At 45.3% G+C, this 14,593-nt stretch overlaps 1 protein-coding gene across 1 annotated transcript in view; it reads left to right on the forward strand.

Annotated features, from left to right (window-relative positions):
* Nucleotides 1-6,426: 6,426 nt before the first annotated feature.
* SNPH (syntaphilin) overlaps nt 6,427-14,593 on the forward strand; it is a 71,950-nt gene continuing 63,783 nt past the window's right edge. Inside the window, exons 1-5 of the mRNA XM_077335992.1 lie at nt 6,427-6,719; nt 7,581-7,703; nt 8,923-9,098; nt 10,383-10,512; nt 13,726-13,825. Coding sequence (XP_077192107.1) covers nt 8,955-9,098; nt 10,383-10,512; nt 13,726-13,825 — 374 coding nt within the window. The 5' untranslated portion in view covers nt 6,427-6,719; nt 7,581-7,703; nt 8,923-8,954. The remainder of the gene's footprint in view (nt 6,720-7,580; nt 7,704-8,922; nt 9,099-10,382; nt 10,513-13,725; nt 13,826-14,593) is intronic.

Below are 14,593 nucleotides of genomic sequence, written 5' to 3' on the forward strand. Positions count from 1 at the left end.
CATTTTACCGACCTCGGAAGGATGGAAGGCCGAGTCAACCTTGAGCCGGCTGCTGGGATTGAACTCCCAGCCTCACAGGCAGAGCTTTCAGACAACATTTCTGCCACAAGAGGCTCTCTTTGCTTGTAGAGTTATTAAAAAGTGGAATTTGCAGCCAGAGGATGTAGTGATGGCCACAGGACTAGATGGCTTTAAAAGAACTACTAATCCTGGTATAAATGTACACTAAGAGTAGTTAGACAGTGAAACTGGCTGTCTGGGGAGATGGTAAGCTCCCCACTCCCTGGAGGGATCTTCAAGCAACCATTTGTCCGGTTGATCCCACATTGGACAGGGGGTTGGGCTAGATGACCTCTATGGAACCTTCAGGCTCTACAGTTATATGATTCTAAGCGGTCATTGCTTCTTTGGGAAAGGGGGTGGCCTCTGCTGCATTAAGGGAAGTGGCTGGGAGACGTCTTCCTTTAAAGCCCCCGCCCAGAACCCAAACCGTGGCCCTTTGGTGGCAGACCACAGTGCTGCCTTGCCTGCCCCGAGATCGAATTCCGCAGTGTTAGCGGACCATCCACCGAAACTGGTTCCAGGTTTGGCCACGTTCTCTTTTTGCTTCCTTCCAGCTGGAAATGCAGCGCCAAGACCAGCAGCTCCTGGAGAGGCTGTTGAAGCTGAATACCGCCTTGCGGGAGCTGAAAGTGGAGTGCGCCGATTGGGAAGGATCCGACCCAAGTCGCGACGGTTTCGCCGCCAGAACCCGCTCCAGTTCGGAAGACATGGGGGCTCCCCTCCTATTCAGAAGGGCCTTGAAATGTGGGGCGAGCAGGAGAAATTCTCTCCCCTAACATATTTTGGGCATCTGTGGGGAATTCGACTGTCAGTTCCCATCACTTGAGCTGGATTCCAAGAACTTTGTGTATGACGCTGTGCAGGGAAAGTCTTCGGGAGATCTCCGGAGCCCTGCTTGTTTTCCCTGAAGCAACTGCAGGGCTCAGCGAGCCCCTTGGAGTGGTTCTTTGTATTTCTTCGCCTGGTTTATTCAACGCAGGGGTAGTCAAACTGTGGCCCTCCAGATGTCCATGGACTACAATTCCCAGGAGCCCTTGCCAGCATTCGCTGGCGAATGCTGGCAAGGGCTCCTGGGAATTGTAGTCCATGGACATCTGGAGGGCCGCAGTTTGACTACCCCTGATTTAACACATTTGCAGGTGGTTTTTCCAACCAAATTAGGGTCCCCAAGGTGTGCATTTTGTTGTTGTTAAATGCGAAGTTGTGTCTGCCCCATTGTGACCCCACGGACAATGATCCTCCAGACCTTCCTGTCCTCTCCCATTCCCCGGAGTCCATTTAAGTTTGCACCTACTGCTTCAGTAACTCCATCCAGCCACCTCATTCTCTGTCGTCCCCTTCTTCTTTTGCCCTCGATCGCTCCCAGCATTAGGCTCTTCTCCAGGGAGTCCTTCCTTCTCATGAGGTGGCCAAAGTATTTGAGTTTCATCTTCAGGATCTGGCCTTCTAAGGAGCAGGCAGAGCAGGCAGGGCTGATCTCCTCTAGGACTGATCGGTTTGTTCGCCTTGCAGTCCAAGGGACTCGCAAGAGTCGTCTCCAGCAAGTCTGTCATTTCTCATGTCCTGCCACAGAGTTGGACTCCAGGGGCATCTTGAAGACCCACAAAATTTAATTCTGGGAATATACTTTTGTGTGCAGGCATACTTCTGAAGCAACAGAAAGTCTAGGTACCTTGAAGACCCACAAAGATTGTTACCATTGCGGTGTACTCGTTAAAAGCGGCAGTTTCTAATCTGGAAAGCTGGTTTTAATTCCCTGCTCCTCCACATGCAGCCAGCTTGGGCTGGTCACAATCCTGTTAGAGCTGTTCTCACAGAGCAGTTCTGGCAGAGCTCTCCCAGCCCCACCTGCCTCACAGGGCAGGGTGTCTGTTGTGGGGAGAGGTAGGGAAGGTGAATGTAAGCTACTCTGAGACTCCTTCGGGGTATAAAAAACAAATTTTTGTTCTTCTAATACTGGATATAAGATTTTGTATGCATGCACGCTGTTTCATTTAGATCCAGGTGAGCAGCCATGTTGGTCTGAAGCACTGAACAAAGTTTGAGTCCAGAGGTACCTTTCAGACCAACAAAGTTTAATTTTGAGGGTAAGCTTTCATGTGCATGAAGCCTCACAGCTATGTATAACTGGGCAAGAAAGCAGCTCCGAGCAGAGGAGAAAAGTCTGAGCTACACAGCAGACCACCAGATCTCAGCAATTTCTTTCTCGCTCCCATCGGTTGGCAATATAGGCTTCAAATGCAAAGCACAGGATGAACATTCAACAAGGGTGCCTCTAAGATTGGGATTAGATTACTGCACCACTTTCCTGTGGAGCGGCCCTTGGAGACTGTGTGGAAGCTACGGTTGGCACAGAATGCTGCAGCCAGAATCGGGCTTAATCACTTCACTTTCGTTTTCTCTCTACTGGCTGCTTCCAGGCCAACTGAGGTATTTAAAACATAGAGCCAATATACTCAAAAGGACTGCCTTCTCCCACATGAGTCTCCCTGTCCAGAAGAGGAAGAAGAGTTGGTTCTTAGATGCCGCTTTTCTCTACCCGAAGAAGTCTCAAAGCGGCTTACAATCGCCTTCCCTTTCCTCTCCCCAAAACAGACACCCTGTGAGGTGGGTGAGGCTGAGAAAGCCCTGATATGACTGCTCGGTCAGAACAGCTCAATCAGGACAGTGACTAGCTCAAGGCCACCCAGCTGGCTGCATGTGGGGGGAGCTGGGAATCATACCCGGCTCACCAGATCAAAAGCCCAGTCATCTCTGAAGGCCTTTGGAGTGCCCATATCACCTGAGGCTAGACAGGGTACGACCCAAGAAAGCACCTTCTCATTTGTGGTCCCCAGGTCTTATGAGCCCTCCTCCTTGTTTGTGCATTTTTAAAGTCTTTTGTCTATTTTGTGTGAAATGCAATGTTTTAAATACTTGCCTATATTTCTATTTTAAATGCATTTTTTAGATCCAAATGCTTTACTGTCTTGAGCGTTGGCCGCATCAACATTTTTTAAATGAATAAAATTGGATCCCGCCACCTCAACAGATGTGGTGTCACCTGATACTATGCAGATTTGCTCAGGAGTAAGTCTGCTGTGCTTCATAGGGCCAGCAAGAGTCAGGTCCCGGACCTCTGCCCCCTAAGTCTGGTCCTGCTAATGCTGTGTATTTTGACGGATGCCCTTGTCTGTGCCAAGTCTACCCCCGAGAAGCCTAGAGAAGTCTAGAGGGATGAGAGTTGCCATCTCTGGGTCAGGAAATACTTGGAGACTTTTGGGCTAGAGACAGGTATGAGCGGGACCTGTTACCTGAGTGGCTGCTTCAAACAAATACTCACTACGACCCGCCTCATCCTCCCACCACTATGTAAATCGTGATCATTGCGACAAACTAGGACTATTTCTACCCTCCCCACCCAAAAAGGGAGGACATTTTAATCCGTTTTTTAAAAAACAGCCCAAAAGAGGATGGACACCAAATAAAGATAACATCTCCTCATTTGGTGTGATCCAGCAAGGCTCTTTTGATGTTCTTTATATCTCCCCAAACCATATCTTCCTCAGACTGTACCACCAAATCTACAAATGGGCAATTGGGAGAAGAAGAGCCCTGTTGGGTAAGGCCAGGGAGGGTCCCTCCAGTCCAGCCTCCCGTCTCACCCAGGGGCCAGCCAGTTCCTCTACAGGGCCAGCCACAGGGCAGAGAGGCCGAGGCCTTCCCCTGAGAAGACCCTCAGAAGAGCCCTGCTGGGTCAGGCCAGGGAGGGTCCCTCCAGTCCAGCCTCCCGTCTCACCCAGGGGCCAGCCAGTTCCTCTTCAGGACCAGCCACAGGGCAGAGAGGCCGAGGCCTTCCCCTGAGAAGACCCTCAGAAGAGCCCTGCTGGGTCAGGCCAGGGAGGGTCCCTCCAGTCCAGCCTCCCGTCTCACCCCGGGGCCAGCCAGTTCCTCTGCAGGGCCAGCCACAGGGCAGAGAGGCCGAGGCCTTCCCCTGAGAAGACCCTCAGAAGAGCCCTGCTGGGTCAGGCCAGGGAGGGTCCCTCCAGTCCAGCCTCCCGTCTCACCCAGGGGCCAGCCAGTTCCTCTGGGGGTCCAACAACAGGGCAGAGAGGCGAAGGCATTTGTCAGTAGAGATATACAAGCTCTGCAGTGTGCATGATTCAGAAGGGTGTGAAGAGTGTCCTGGAGGGGGCATCAGAGATGTGTATTTAGCATATTTAGAACTTATAGATCTTTTACATTAACCACCTCCTGTGTCCTGATAAGTCTCACTTGGAGACTTCCTGCACCTTCAAGCACACTTCCTCTCCGCTTGCCTCCAGAACTGAGCAGTATGAATCAATGCAGAAAAGACTATTTGGTCTCCTTCCTCCTCTATTGTTTCACTTCTTAAACAAATAAAATAGTATTATTATTTAAGCACCCTGGTGTGTCACTCCTCTTGCAGATTTAAACTCTGCCAACAGGGTGATGGGTCTAGAGAGATCATTCAGTGTGTGAAATAAAGAGAAGAAAAAAACGAAAATGGCAGTTCCCTCAGCATAGCTACCTACTGGGCAGGCTTACCAAAGGCAACCACTGGATATGGGAGGAGTGCATGAAAAGCCACCAGCTACAAACCAGATTTTGGCATGGGATTAAAGACACACACAATGCCCAGGAGATGGCAACCCTGTACAATAAAAGGTTTGGGACTCTTAACAGCGAGAAGGCGAAAGGTGCTCTGATCAAAGGTTTGACAGATAGCGACATTTTGGGAGTCATACAAAAGCAGTCTGGTCAGAATTAGTACAGCTGCAAGTTAATTCCATGTTGGATCAGTCCAGTGGCCCATCCGATCCAATCCACTCTGTGTCACACAGTGGCCAAAGCCCAGGGGCCATCAGGAGGTCCACCAGCATGGCCAGAACTCCAGAAACCCTCCCACTGTCCATCTGTCCCCCAAGCACCCTTGGTGAAAGGCCTATGTTCAGTTTTGGGCACCCCAGTTGAAGAGAGATGTAGACAAACTGGAGCGTGTCCAGAGGAGGGCAACAAAGAGGGTGAGGGGTTTGGAGACCAAGACGTATGAGGAAAGGTTGGGGGAGCTTGGTCTGTTTAGCCTGGAGAGGAGGCGACTGAGAGGGGATCTGATAGCCATCTGACAGAAATGCTAATTCTGTGAATTAAGTGGGTGTGCATAAGGGCATCATCTGGGCATGGAATTGGGGTCACTGTGGGTGGGCAGATAGGGTGGGCAGATAATTTCCTGCATCTGCAGGGGGTTGGACTAGATGTCCCTGGAGGTCCCTTCCAACTCCATGATTCTAGAAGCATAAGATTCCTTGCTGCTTCCAGAAAAGGGCAGGTGTTAAATGGAAAATAGCTAAAATGAGATAAATAGTCTATGCCTTGCAGTTTGTGCTTCTAGAGCAGGCGTAGTCAACCTGTGGTCCTCCAGATGTCCATGGACTACTATTCCCATGAGCCCCTGCCAGCAAATGCTGGCAGGGGCTCATGGGAATTGTAGTCCATGGGCATCTGGAGGACCACAGGTTGTCTACCCCTGCTCTAGGGCAACTTTCCAGCACTTGGAGATTGGCAACTAAGGCATCTGTGGCCAAGCTGAGGCACTCCAGATGTCCATGGACTACAATTCGCATGAGCCACAGGGGCTCATGGGAATTGTAGTCCATGACATTTGGCCACCCCTGAACTAAAGGCACCATCCCCTTCCAGGTAGCCCCTCCAAACTTAACTTGCAGCTGTTTTCTGCTGCTTTGTCTAAGGCAGCGGTAGTCAAACTGTGGCCCTCCAGATGTCCATGGACTACAATTCCCATGAGCCCCTGCCAGCAAACGCTCATGGGAATTGTAGTCCATGGACATCTGGAGGACCACAGTTTGACTACCCCTGGTTTAATATTATGAGTCTGTGTGTGTCTGGCTATTTGCGTTCTATTGCTGATTTTTTTTACTACTTAGATTTTTTAAACCATTATTAAATATTTTTATCCTGTTGGAGGGGCAATAATGTTTGTGATCACTTTAAGACCCATTCTTATCCGCCCTGTGATTATAATATTATTGTTAAATATCTGTAATAATAAAAAACTAATATTACTATTATCAAGAATAATCATCATCATCATCATCATCATCATCATCATCTGGTTCCCTAATATTTACCAGCAACGGCAACAAACCAGCAATTCCCCCCCTCCCCCGCGACTTGGATTTATCCCACCCCTATCTCTAATAATGGACTTTCCCGTTTCGTTTCTTTTCCCTTTCAATGCGTCTTTGCGCGTGCGCTCTCCGGCCAGGAGACCGCATGCGCAGTTCTTCCCCGTTGCTCGTGGACAGATTGGGCGCGTGCGCTCGGATTCGCGCGCTCTTCAGTTTAAACGGTCTTTGGCCACGCCTCGTTTTCTGTTCACTCGCGTAATACCCAGGAAAGGGGTCGCCTGCTTCGCAGCGCGCATGTGCAGCTGTCCGGGTTTTCGTCACGGAGGCGAGAAAGAACCCTGAGTGGAGGGCGGGGGGCGTCGAGAGCGCGTGCGCGGGGGTTCCTTTTGGCGGGAAGCTGGGCGTGCCCAAACTGAAATATGGCGAATCCGTTACGCTGTTAACTTATTTAGGACTTTCCACCACACAAACCATCTCAATCGCTACTAATTCGAGAGAAGCACCGGGGTCGGTCCCTGTCATAGTCGTTCTCTCACACAATTCTCCCTCATGGGGCCTTTTGGTCCTAAGGGCTGAGGCATGGAGCCTCCATGTCCACAGGCAGTCTACCTCAGAATCGTAGATACTGAGCTGTTGCCCTGTGTGCCTCTGAACATGGAGGTTCCCCTTTAGTGCCTCTGAACATGGAGGTTCCCCTCTGCCACTAGGGCTAGTAGCCTTTTATAGGGCTATCCTTCTAATCCCCCTTTAAAGCTGTTTACTTCTATGTCCATTCTCTGGCAGCAACTTTCACGTTTTAATCAACCTCTGTGTAAAGTACTATTTCCTTTTTGTCCCTACTGCCCATCAGTTTCATTTGATGCCCTTGAGTCCTAGTCTTTGGGGAGAGGGAGAAACGGGTTTCTTTGTCAGCTCTCTCCACCCCATGCAAACTTCAGAGAAGGGTGTAACATTTTTACTCTTCTGTACAGCCCATTGGTGACTTTCTTCTGAGTAAAAATGCAGAGAATCATAACCTCCAGCTGGTAGCAGGAAATAGGGCTTTTGTTCCAGAAGGTTGAAGGCAATTTGAAATTATACATGCAGCATTTACGCTATCATAGAGTTGGAAGGGTCATGGGGTAGTCAACCTGTGGTCCTCCAGATGTCCATGGACTACAATTCCCATTTGCTGGCAGGGGCCCATGGGAATTGTAGTCCATGGACATCTGGAGGACCACAGGTTGACTACCCCTGAATTCTAGACCATCTAGTCCAACCCCCTGCTCAACGCAGGATCAGACTAAAGCACTCAGTATAAATATCTGATCATTTTTTAAAAAATGATGGCTAAGATTCTTGTATGATTTTTTTGCTCCTCTTGTTTAGTGCAGATTGGAGTGGAAGTGTAATTCTTCTTGACCAAACCCACCTTAAAGTATCCTTCTCCTGAGTTGCACAGGAGGAATTGTCCATTCCAGGATCTTCAACAAACTAAAAATAACTTTACAGGTAATCCTAACATTCCTTTTGGGGGCAAATATGGACTATACTTTTTAAAATTGTTTGCCAATCCAGACTCCTCATGCTATTTTTCAGGCTTTCTCAATTCCTCAGCCTTATCCTACATATTCTTTTTCATAATGAAATGAGGCTTATTTACAAAAAACATTGCTAGGTTTATTATCAGGCGTTATGTTCTTTGCAGTCAATATTTCCAGTGTCTGCAGGGTTGAGCATCCTGATGGACACAATGGAGGAAGTAGGGGCATCATATCAACATGTGGTGGTTTCTGATTTCTTTTTGCCTCTCCTATGAAATATTTCTTCTGGTCCCAGGGTGTTGAAAAAGTGTTCCCTCTCATTTCAGGGAATGCTTGTTTCTTGGACATTATCTGTTCCATTTATTTATTTATTTATTTATTTATTTATTTATTTATTTATTTATTTATTTATTCATTCATTCATTTATTCATTCATTCATTCATTCATTTATTTACCGCCCTCCCCGAGGGCTCAGGGCGGTTTACCGAAAACAGGGAGGATACAATTAACAGGGCATAAACCACCCTCCCCTCTGTCCCCCCTCTACAACTAGGTATGATTATTAAGTTTGCCAACCTCCAAGTGGTAACAGGAGATCTCCTGGGATGCCAGCTGATCTCCAAGCATCAGAGATCAATTAACCTGAAAACAATGACCATTTTGGAAGGTGAATTCTATAGCATTATTCCCTTCCAATGTTCTTCTCTCCCCAAGCTGTGCATCCCCAATCCCATAGGTATCAACACATAGCAGACAGTCCTAATTGGTATGCACACTGTTAATTTTATACTCCGCAGGTGTTTTCTTTTTCTCAAGAGAAATATAGTAACAATGAACTCTCATTGTTTCACACAATGGTATATATTTCAAACCATAGTATAGTTGTTTTGTTTCTTATGGTATACATAATATCATCCAAGATTTAGTATGTAAGTTACTAGATGAGCCTATTCTTATGCAAAGTTATTTAGAGTGTGTACACAATAAATGTAATTTGTTTTAACCGCTTTAAAACCATACAACGCTTTGAAATCTAACCAAAGCTTCATCCGGCTCCTACAGATCCTTTATTGCAAATCATGACGTATTTTTAAGTGAATTGCTTTGAAAATCATGCAAAAATGACACATACAATGTTTGAAATTATGCCTTATTTTGTATTAATTGTTTTTTTAAAAAACTCTAGCTCGCCTAATTGAAGAACACAATACCGGCAAAATGTTCTATGCACAGCTGCTTATGAACAAGCGTGGGCCTCTGTCCAAAATATGGTTGGCTGCTCATTGGGACAGGAAAGTTACCAAAGCTCATATATTTGAATGCAATTTAGAGATGACTGTGGAAAAGTTACTTTCACCCAAAGTATGAATGTAATATAAATTTATCTTGAAATACAGTGATAGAACTACTTCAAATTTCTTTCTTTCTTTCTTTCTTTCTTTCTTTCTTTCTTTCTTTCTTTCTTTCTTTCTTTCTTTCTTTCTTTCTTTCTTTCTTTCTTTCTTTCTAACCCACCACTTCCAGCAAATGCTGGCTCGTGGCGGCTTACAACATTTTAGAAGTACAAATTACAGTATAAAACAATCTTAAAACTACAAACCATTATTAATAATAATTAAAACATTAATAATAGATTAACAGCCTTGAAACCAACAATTCACAACCAGACGGATGTACTTTGGTGGTAATGAAAGACATTAGATGTGAATTCTGGTTTCCAGTTTTGAGATTTCAAGGAGGCTGTTGAAAGATGATCCAAGACGCTATCCTGGCCTCAACCAAACATCTGATGGAAGAGCTCCATCTTACAACCCCAACCATAAAATTATGCAAGTGTTCTTTCTCAGAAATTAATCCAAAACTGACTAATGGCATGAAGATCCATGGTTCATGATTGTATAGAAATTCCCCCCCCCCCGTGGTTTCTCAGTTCACTTCTGCCTCTTGTCCCACCATGCCGATCTCACTCTTTTCCGCTGCTCCAGACAGACGAACGCTCTATCTCAAGTTACCCCACAAGGCTGTTGTGTAGATTGCGCCCCGCGCCCCCCCCGCCAAGCTGCTTGCCCTGCCGCGACCCCTGTGAAAGGGTCATTAGACTCTCAAAGGGGTCCCGATCCCCAGGTTGAGAACCAATGACGTAGTCCAATGTATCTGTCCCATATAGATAACAAGGGCTTTATTCAGTGCTGTCAGCCTCACCCTGCTTTTTAACAGTCTTCTTGGGGATGATGAGACATAATTTTTATATCTCTCCTAAGTCAGTCCAAAAGGGTGCCCAAAAATTGGGCTGTAAGGGTGCATGTTGGACTATAAGATCGGGTCCTCCCCCACCCTTGTGACATCTGGATCTCCCAAAGAAGTCCCGACCCCCAGGTTGGGAACCACTGGTCTGAATGAAGGCCAAGTGCAGCAGCTGTTGTGTGGCTCTGCCCACCTCACTGTGTCAGAATTGCAAAGACACCCTCGGGCTCAAGAAGGTTGGGGATCACGCTTTGCGGAATATTTATTTATTGAATATGGGTATACAAGTGATTGTTTTGTTTTAGAAATTGCCTGCAGAGGCCATTACTGTTAGCATGGTGTCATTTTCCATAAATATGAATACAACATTAAAACAATATTTTTTTTTACAATTTCCCCAAGTTTAAAATCGCCCTGCGCATCTCAGGACACCTGTTACTGGGAGTGGTGCGAATCTATCATAGGAAAGCCAAGTATTTGTTGTCAGATTGCACTGAAGCGCTGCTCAAAATGCAGTCAGCCTTTCGTCCAGGTACAATTTACATATATTCATTTTGGGGGGGTTTCCTGTTGCTGTAGGCCACTAAAATCCCACCACATTAGATCAACTTAATGAATGTCAAATGGAACTGTGGATACAGATTCATGTTTTTTCTTGTGACTGTTGAAGCTGGCGTGATGTAACACAACCCAGATTCACGGGAGGCGTGGTATCAGTGGGTCAGTTTCACAGATAGGGAAATGTAAGGTAGTGAGGGCTTACATCCTGTTTAGCTCCTCCTTTTCTCTCAAACAGCTTTCGTAAGTACCTTCAAGACCAATAAAGATTTATTCAAGGTGTGAGCTTTCATGTGCATTCATGCATATGAAAGCTCACGCCTTGAATAAATAATTGTTGTTGTTGTTGTTGCCTGTCATTCCCAGTGGATCATGGCAGGTTACATTAGTCTGAATAAAACCCATTTAAAAACCCCATTAAAACCCTAGAAATAAAACCATCACAATCCAAATGAACAATGTAAAAGAGAAGAACGACAGAAAAAATATAAAGAATCTATCCCTTCTCCCAGTAATTCAAATGGGAGGTGGGGGCAGATGAAACAAAGCCGCCATACACACACTATCCTGGAGGGGGGCCAACAGATCTTTCTCGTTGTGCCCGCCTCAACCATAGACCTGGGGGAAGAGCTCTGTTTGGCAGGCCCTGCAGAAAACCGAAAGCCCCCGCAGGGTCCGCAGCTCCTTTGGGAGCTCATTCCAACAGGTAGGGGTCAGGACCAAAAGGGCCCTGTTGGTCTTTAAAATACTTATGGAACCAGTTTTAAGGGTGCTATTGGACTCAAATTCTGTTGTGCTACTTCAGACCAACACGGCTACTCACTTGAACCCTGCGTCCATAAGTGATCATTCTATGTCGCGGTGGTAGAGGCTTGCCAATCTCCTGGTGGGATACAACAGCGAAGACCAATCAGCCACAAATGATGAAAGCTGACGGGATGGCTACAAATAAATCAAGTTTTCTTTAATTCAAAATGCACGCCAGAACAAGTTCCAGTATAACACTCGTTTTCCAAAGGGAAAAATCTCTCTTGGTGGCTTAATTTTCTTAATTGTCAAAAGTATCTCGAGCAGTAGTTTTCCAATTAGTCAAAAAGGTTTCCAGCTATTGCATATCAACAAGATCTATGGTTCCAAACAATTTTTGGCAGGGGATCTATGTGGTATAAGCCTACCAAAGTAACATTCAGCCTGGAGAAAAGGAGGCTGAGAGGGGACATGATAGCCCTCTTTAAGTATTTGAAAGGTTGTCACTTGGAGGAGGGCAGGATGCTGTTTCTGTTGGCTGCAGAGGAGAGGACACGCAGTAATGGGTTTAAACTACAAGTACAGCGATATAGGCTAGATATCAGGAAAAGGTTTTTCACAGTCAGAGTAGTTCAGCAGTGGAATAGGCTGCCTAAGGAGGTGGTGAGCTCCCCCTCACTGGCAGCCTTCAAGCAAAGGTTGGATACACACTTTTCTTTGATGCTTTTGGCTGATTCTGTGTTGAGCAGGGGGTTGGACTACATGGCCTGTATTGCCCCTTCCAACTCTATGATTCTACCTTTCTTTTCCCTTTCAACCTCTTGGTGGGGCCTGAAGGGAACTTTATGGTATTGCACCCTGCTGAGGTTCCCCCTCTGACAGGTTCCTGTCCACCCTCAAATCTCCAGGAATTTCCGAAACCATAGCTGGCACACCTACTGAGGTCAAACCGTGTGGCCTCCTCTATCACTTTGGCTTGTATTATGCGGTTCTTCCCCTCTCAGAGCCGTCTCTTTCAACAACCATTCCATCCAGCCAACATCTAGATACTTTTCTAAATTAATTGAGATTTTATATTACAGTTTTCACGGTTTCCTCATTCTTGTTCCTCTTTTTTCCTTTGATGTTCTGAGCAGTTGTTTGGAATTGTAAACCAACTTCCTTGCAATAACAAGGAGAAAGGTGATGTAGCATGATATCACATTAAGAGGGAGCACAAAGCACTTTATATGTTGATGACACCATGTAAATTTCCATGGTCATCAAAAAAAAATTTCACTACTTCATTTACAAAATGCAAAATTAATGACTGCATGTAAAAAATAGCATTATAATAATGTGGCATGTGACCCCAAAGCAGCATGCAATGCCCAGAATCCTGAAAATGACATTTCATCTTAAAGTAATATACATGTTTCTAGCACTCATGGTTGAAAAGCAATTTGGATTTGGAATTTTTAAAATCCTATGGTGTTGGAAACAAGCAAGCAAATACTGTTATGAACTGCTTTTACCCTTTCCAGTTCATGAACTGGTTATCATGATACTTTTGGGAATCTATATTTTAGATCAGTGAGTAAGATTAATGCAATATACCCTTGGAGCACATTTGAGCACTTGCCATGGTCATGCAATAACACATCGCTTAATCCATAGGCTGTAATCTAAAACAAATTTTAAATTGTTCGAAAGTTCTGAAAAAGCGATAGCTAACAAATTGGAAGCCATTAACAGCAATACAATGATGGTGTAGTTAGGTAGACTGAGGCGACATTTCAGTACATAGCTGGTCAATTGACAGCTTAATGCATTGAAAGCACCGTTTGCCAACAAAAGGACAGAAATTATTGACATTTAACACATTAACTCCCAGTCTAGTGATTTCATGTGGACTTGACCTCCAGCATCCCCAGGGCTTCTCCCTTGGCTCTAACAACAGCAATAGTTACTTAACATTCATCTTGGAGAGGAAATGTTGGTGTTGTTTTACATTAATTAATAATAATAGCTGTGTGTAAAATGTATTTATTTGTAAACTTTGATGGATGTTCAACAAAACAAAATCAGAATCCAGTGGCCCCTTTAAGACCAACAAAGATTTATTCAAGGCATAAGCTTTCGAGTGCAAGCACTCTTATATTCCCACTGTCATGATGGTCAGTTCATAGTCTGAGGAAGGGTGCTTGCACTCGAAAGCTCACGCCTTGAATAAATCTTTGTTGGTCTTAAAGGTGCCACTGGACTCTGATTTTGTTTTGTTGTGCTGCTTCAGACCAACACAGCTACTCACTTGAATCTATTTTGATGGATGTTGTTTGTGCTGGTATTAGATTTTAAAACATTTTGCCATGAGATGCTGATGAGTGCACTTATATTCTGCAGAATAACTAGATCACTGGGACGGGCCACAACTAATCCTGTGTTTCCGATTTCCTTTTAGGACTTGTTGATCTCCCAAAAGGGAGCTCTGAGGCAAAGTATGACATGATAACACTGCCTGAAGAATTTAATGAGTTTGACACACAGCTCCCGGAGGTGAAGTAAGTCTTTTCCAGCTCCCGGAGGTGAAGTAAGGCAGGTTTTCAGTATATTTGGTGTAGTGGTTAGGAGTGCGGACTTCTAATCTGGCATGCCAGGTCCGATTCTGCGCTCCCCCACATGCAACCAGCTGGGTGACCTTGGGCTTGCCAGCTCTGATAAAGCTGTTCTGACTGAGCAGTAATATCAGGGCTCTCTCAGCCTCGCCTCCCTCACAGGGTGTCTGTTGTGGGGAGAGGAAAGGGAAGGCGATTGTAAGCCGCTTTGAGACTCCTTCGGGTAGGGAAAAGCGGCATATAAGAACCAACTCTTCTTCTTCTTCTAATATTGGCCCATTATGTATGCACATTTTACTGCTGATTTTCAGAGCAGTAAGTCTTTAATCTGGATTCTGTGCCCACCTTACTCACAATTCTTTTTCCTCTGGTGTATTTATTCAGCAGCTACAATTTTTAAAAATGCACTTTTCTAAATTGGGAGAGGACATCAGTTATAAGTGTGTGTGTATGGGGGGGAATGTTGTCCAAAGTATTAAAAATATTATGCAGGTAATGTATTGCAGGTGCACAGTAGCCATGAGACCAGAACCACAAAAACCCAGCTGAAGTCAGTTAGAACCTTAAAAGGTTGAATGTCTGTATGCCATCATTAGTTAACTACAAAATTATATGACCTTTATTGTGCACAAATTAAAAGTTAAAAAAAAATTAAAAACATACATGCACAGCCCATAGGTTATTGCAAGAACAATGTTATATACACTATAAATA

The sequence above is a fragment of the Paroedura picta genome, chromosome 4, assembly GCF_049243985.1.
Source record: "Paroedura picta isolate Pp20150507F chromosome 4, Ppicta_v3.0, whole genome shotgun sequence".
Taxonomy (NCBI): domain Eukaryota; kingdom Metazoa; phylum Chordata; class Lepidosauria; order Squamata; family Gekkonidae; genus Paroedura; species Paroedura picta.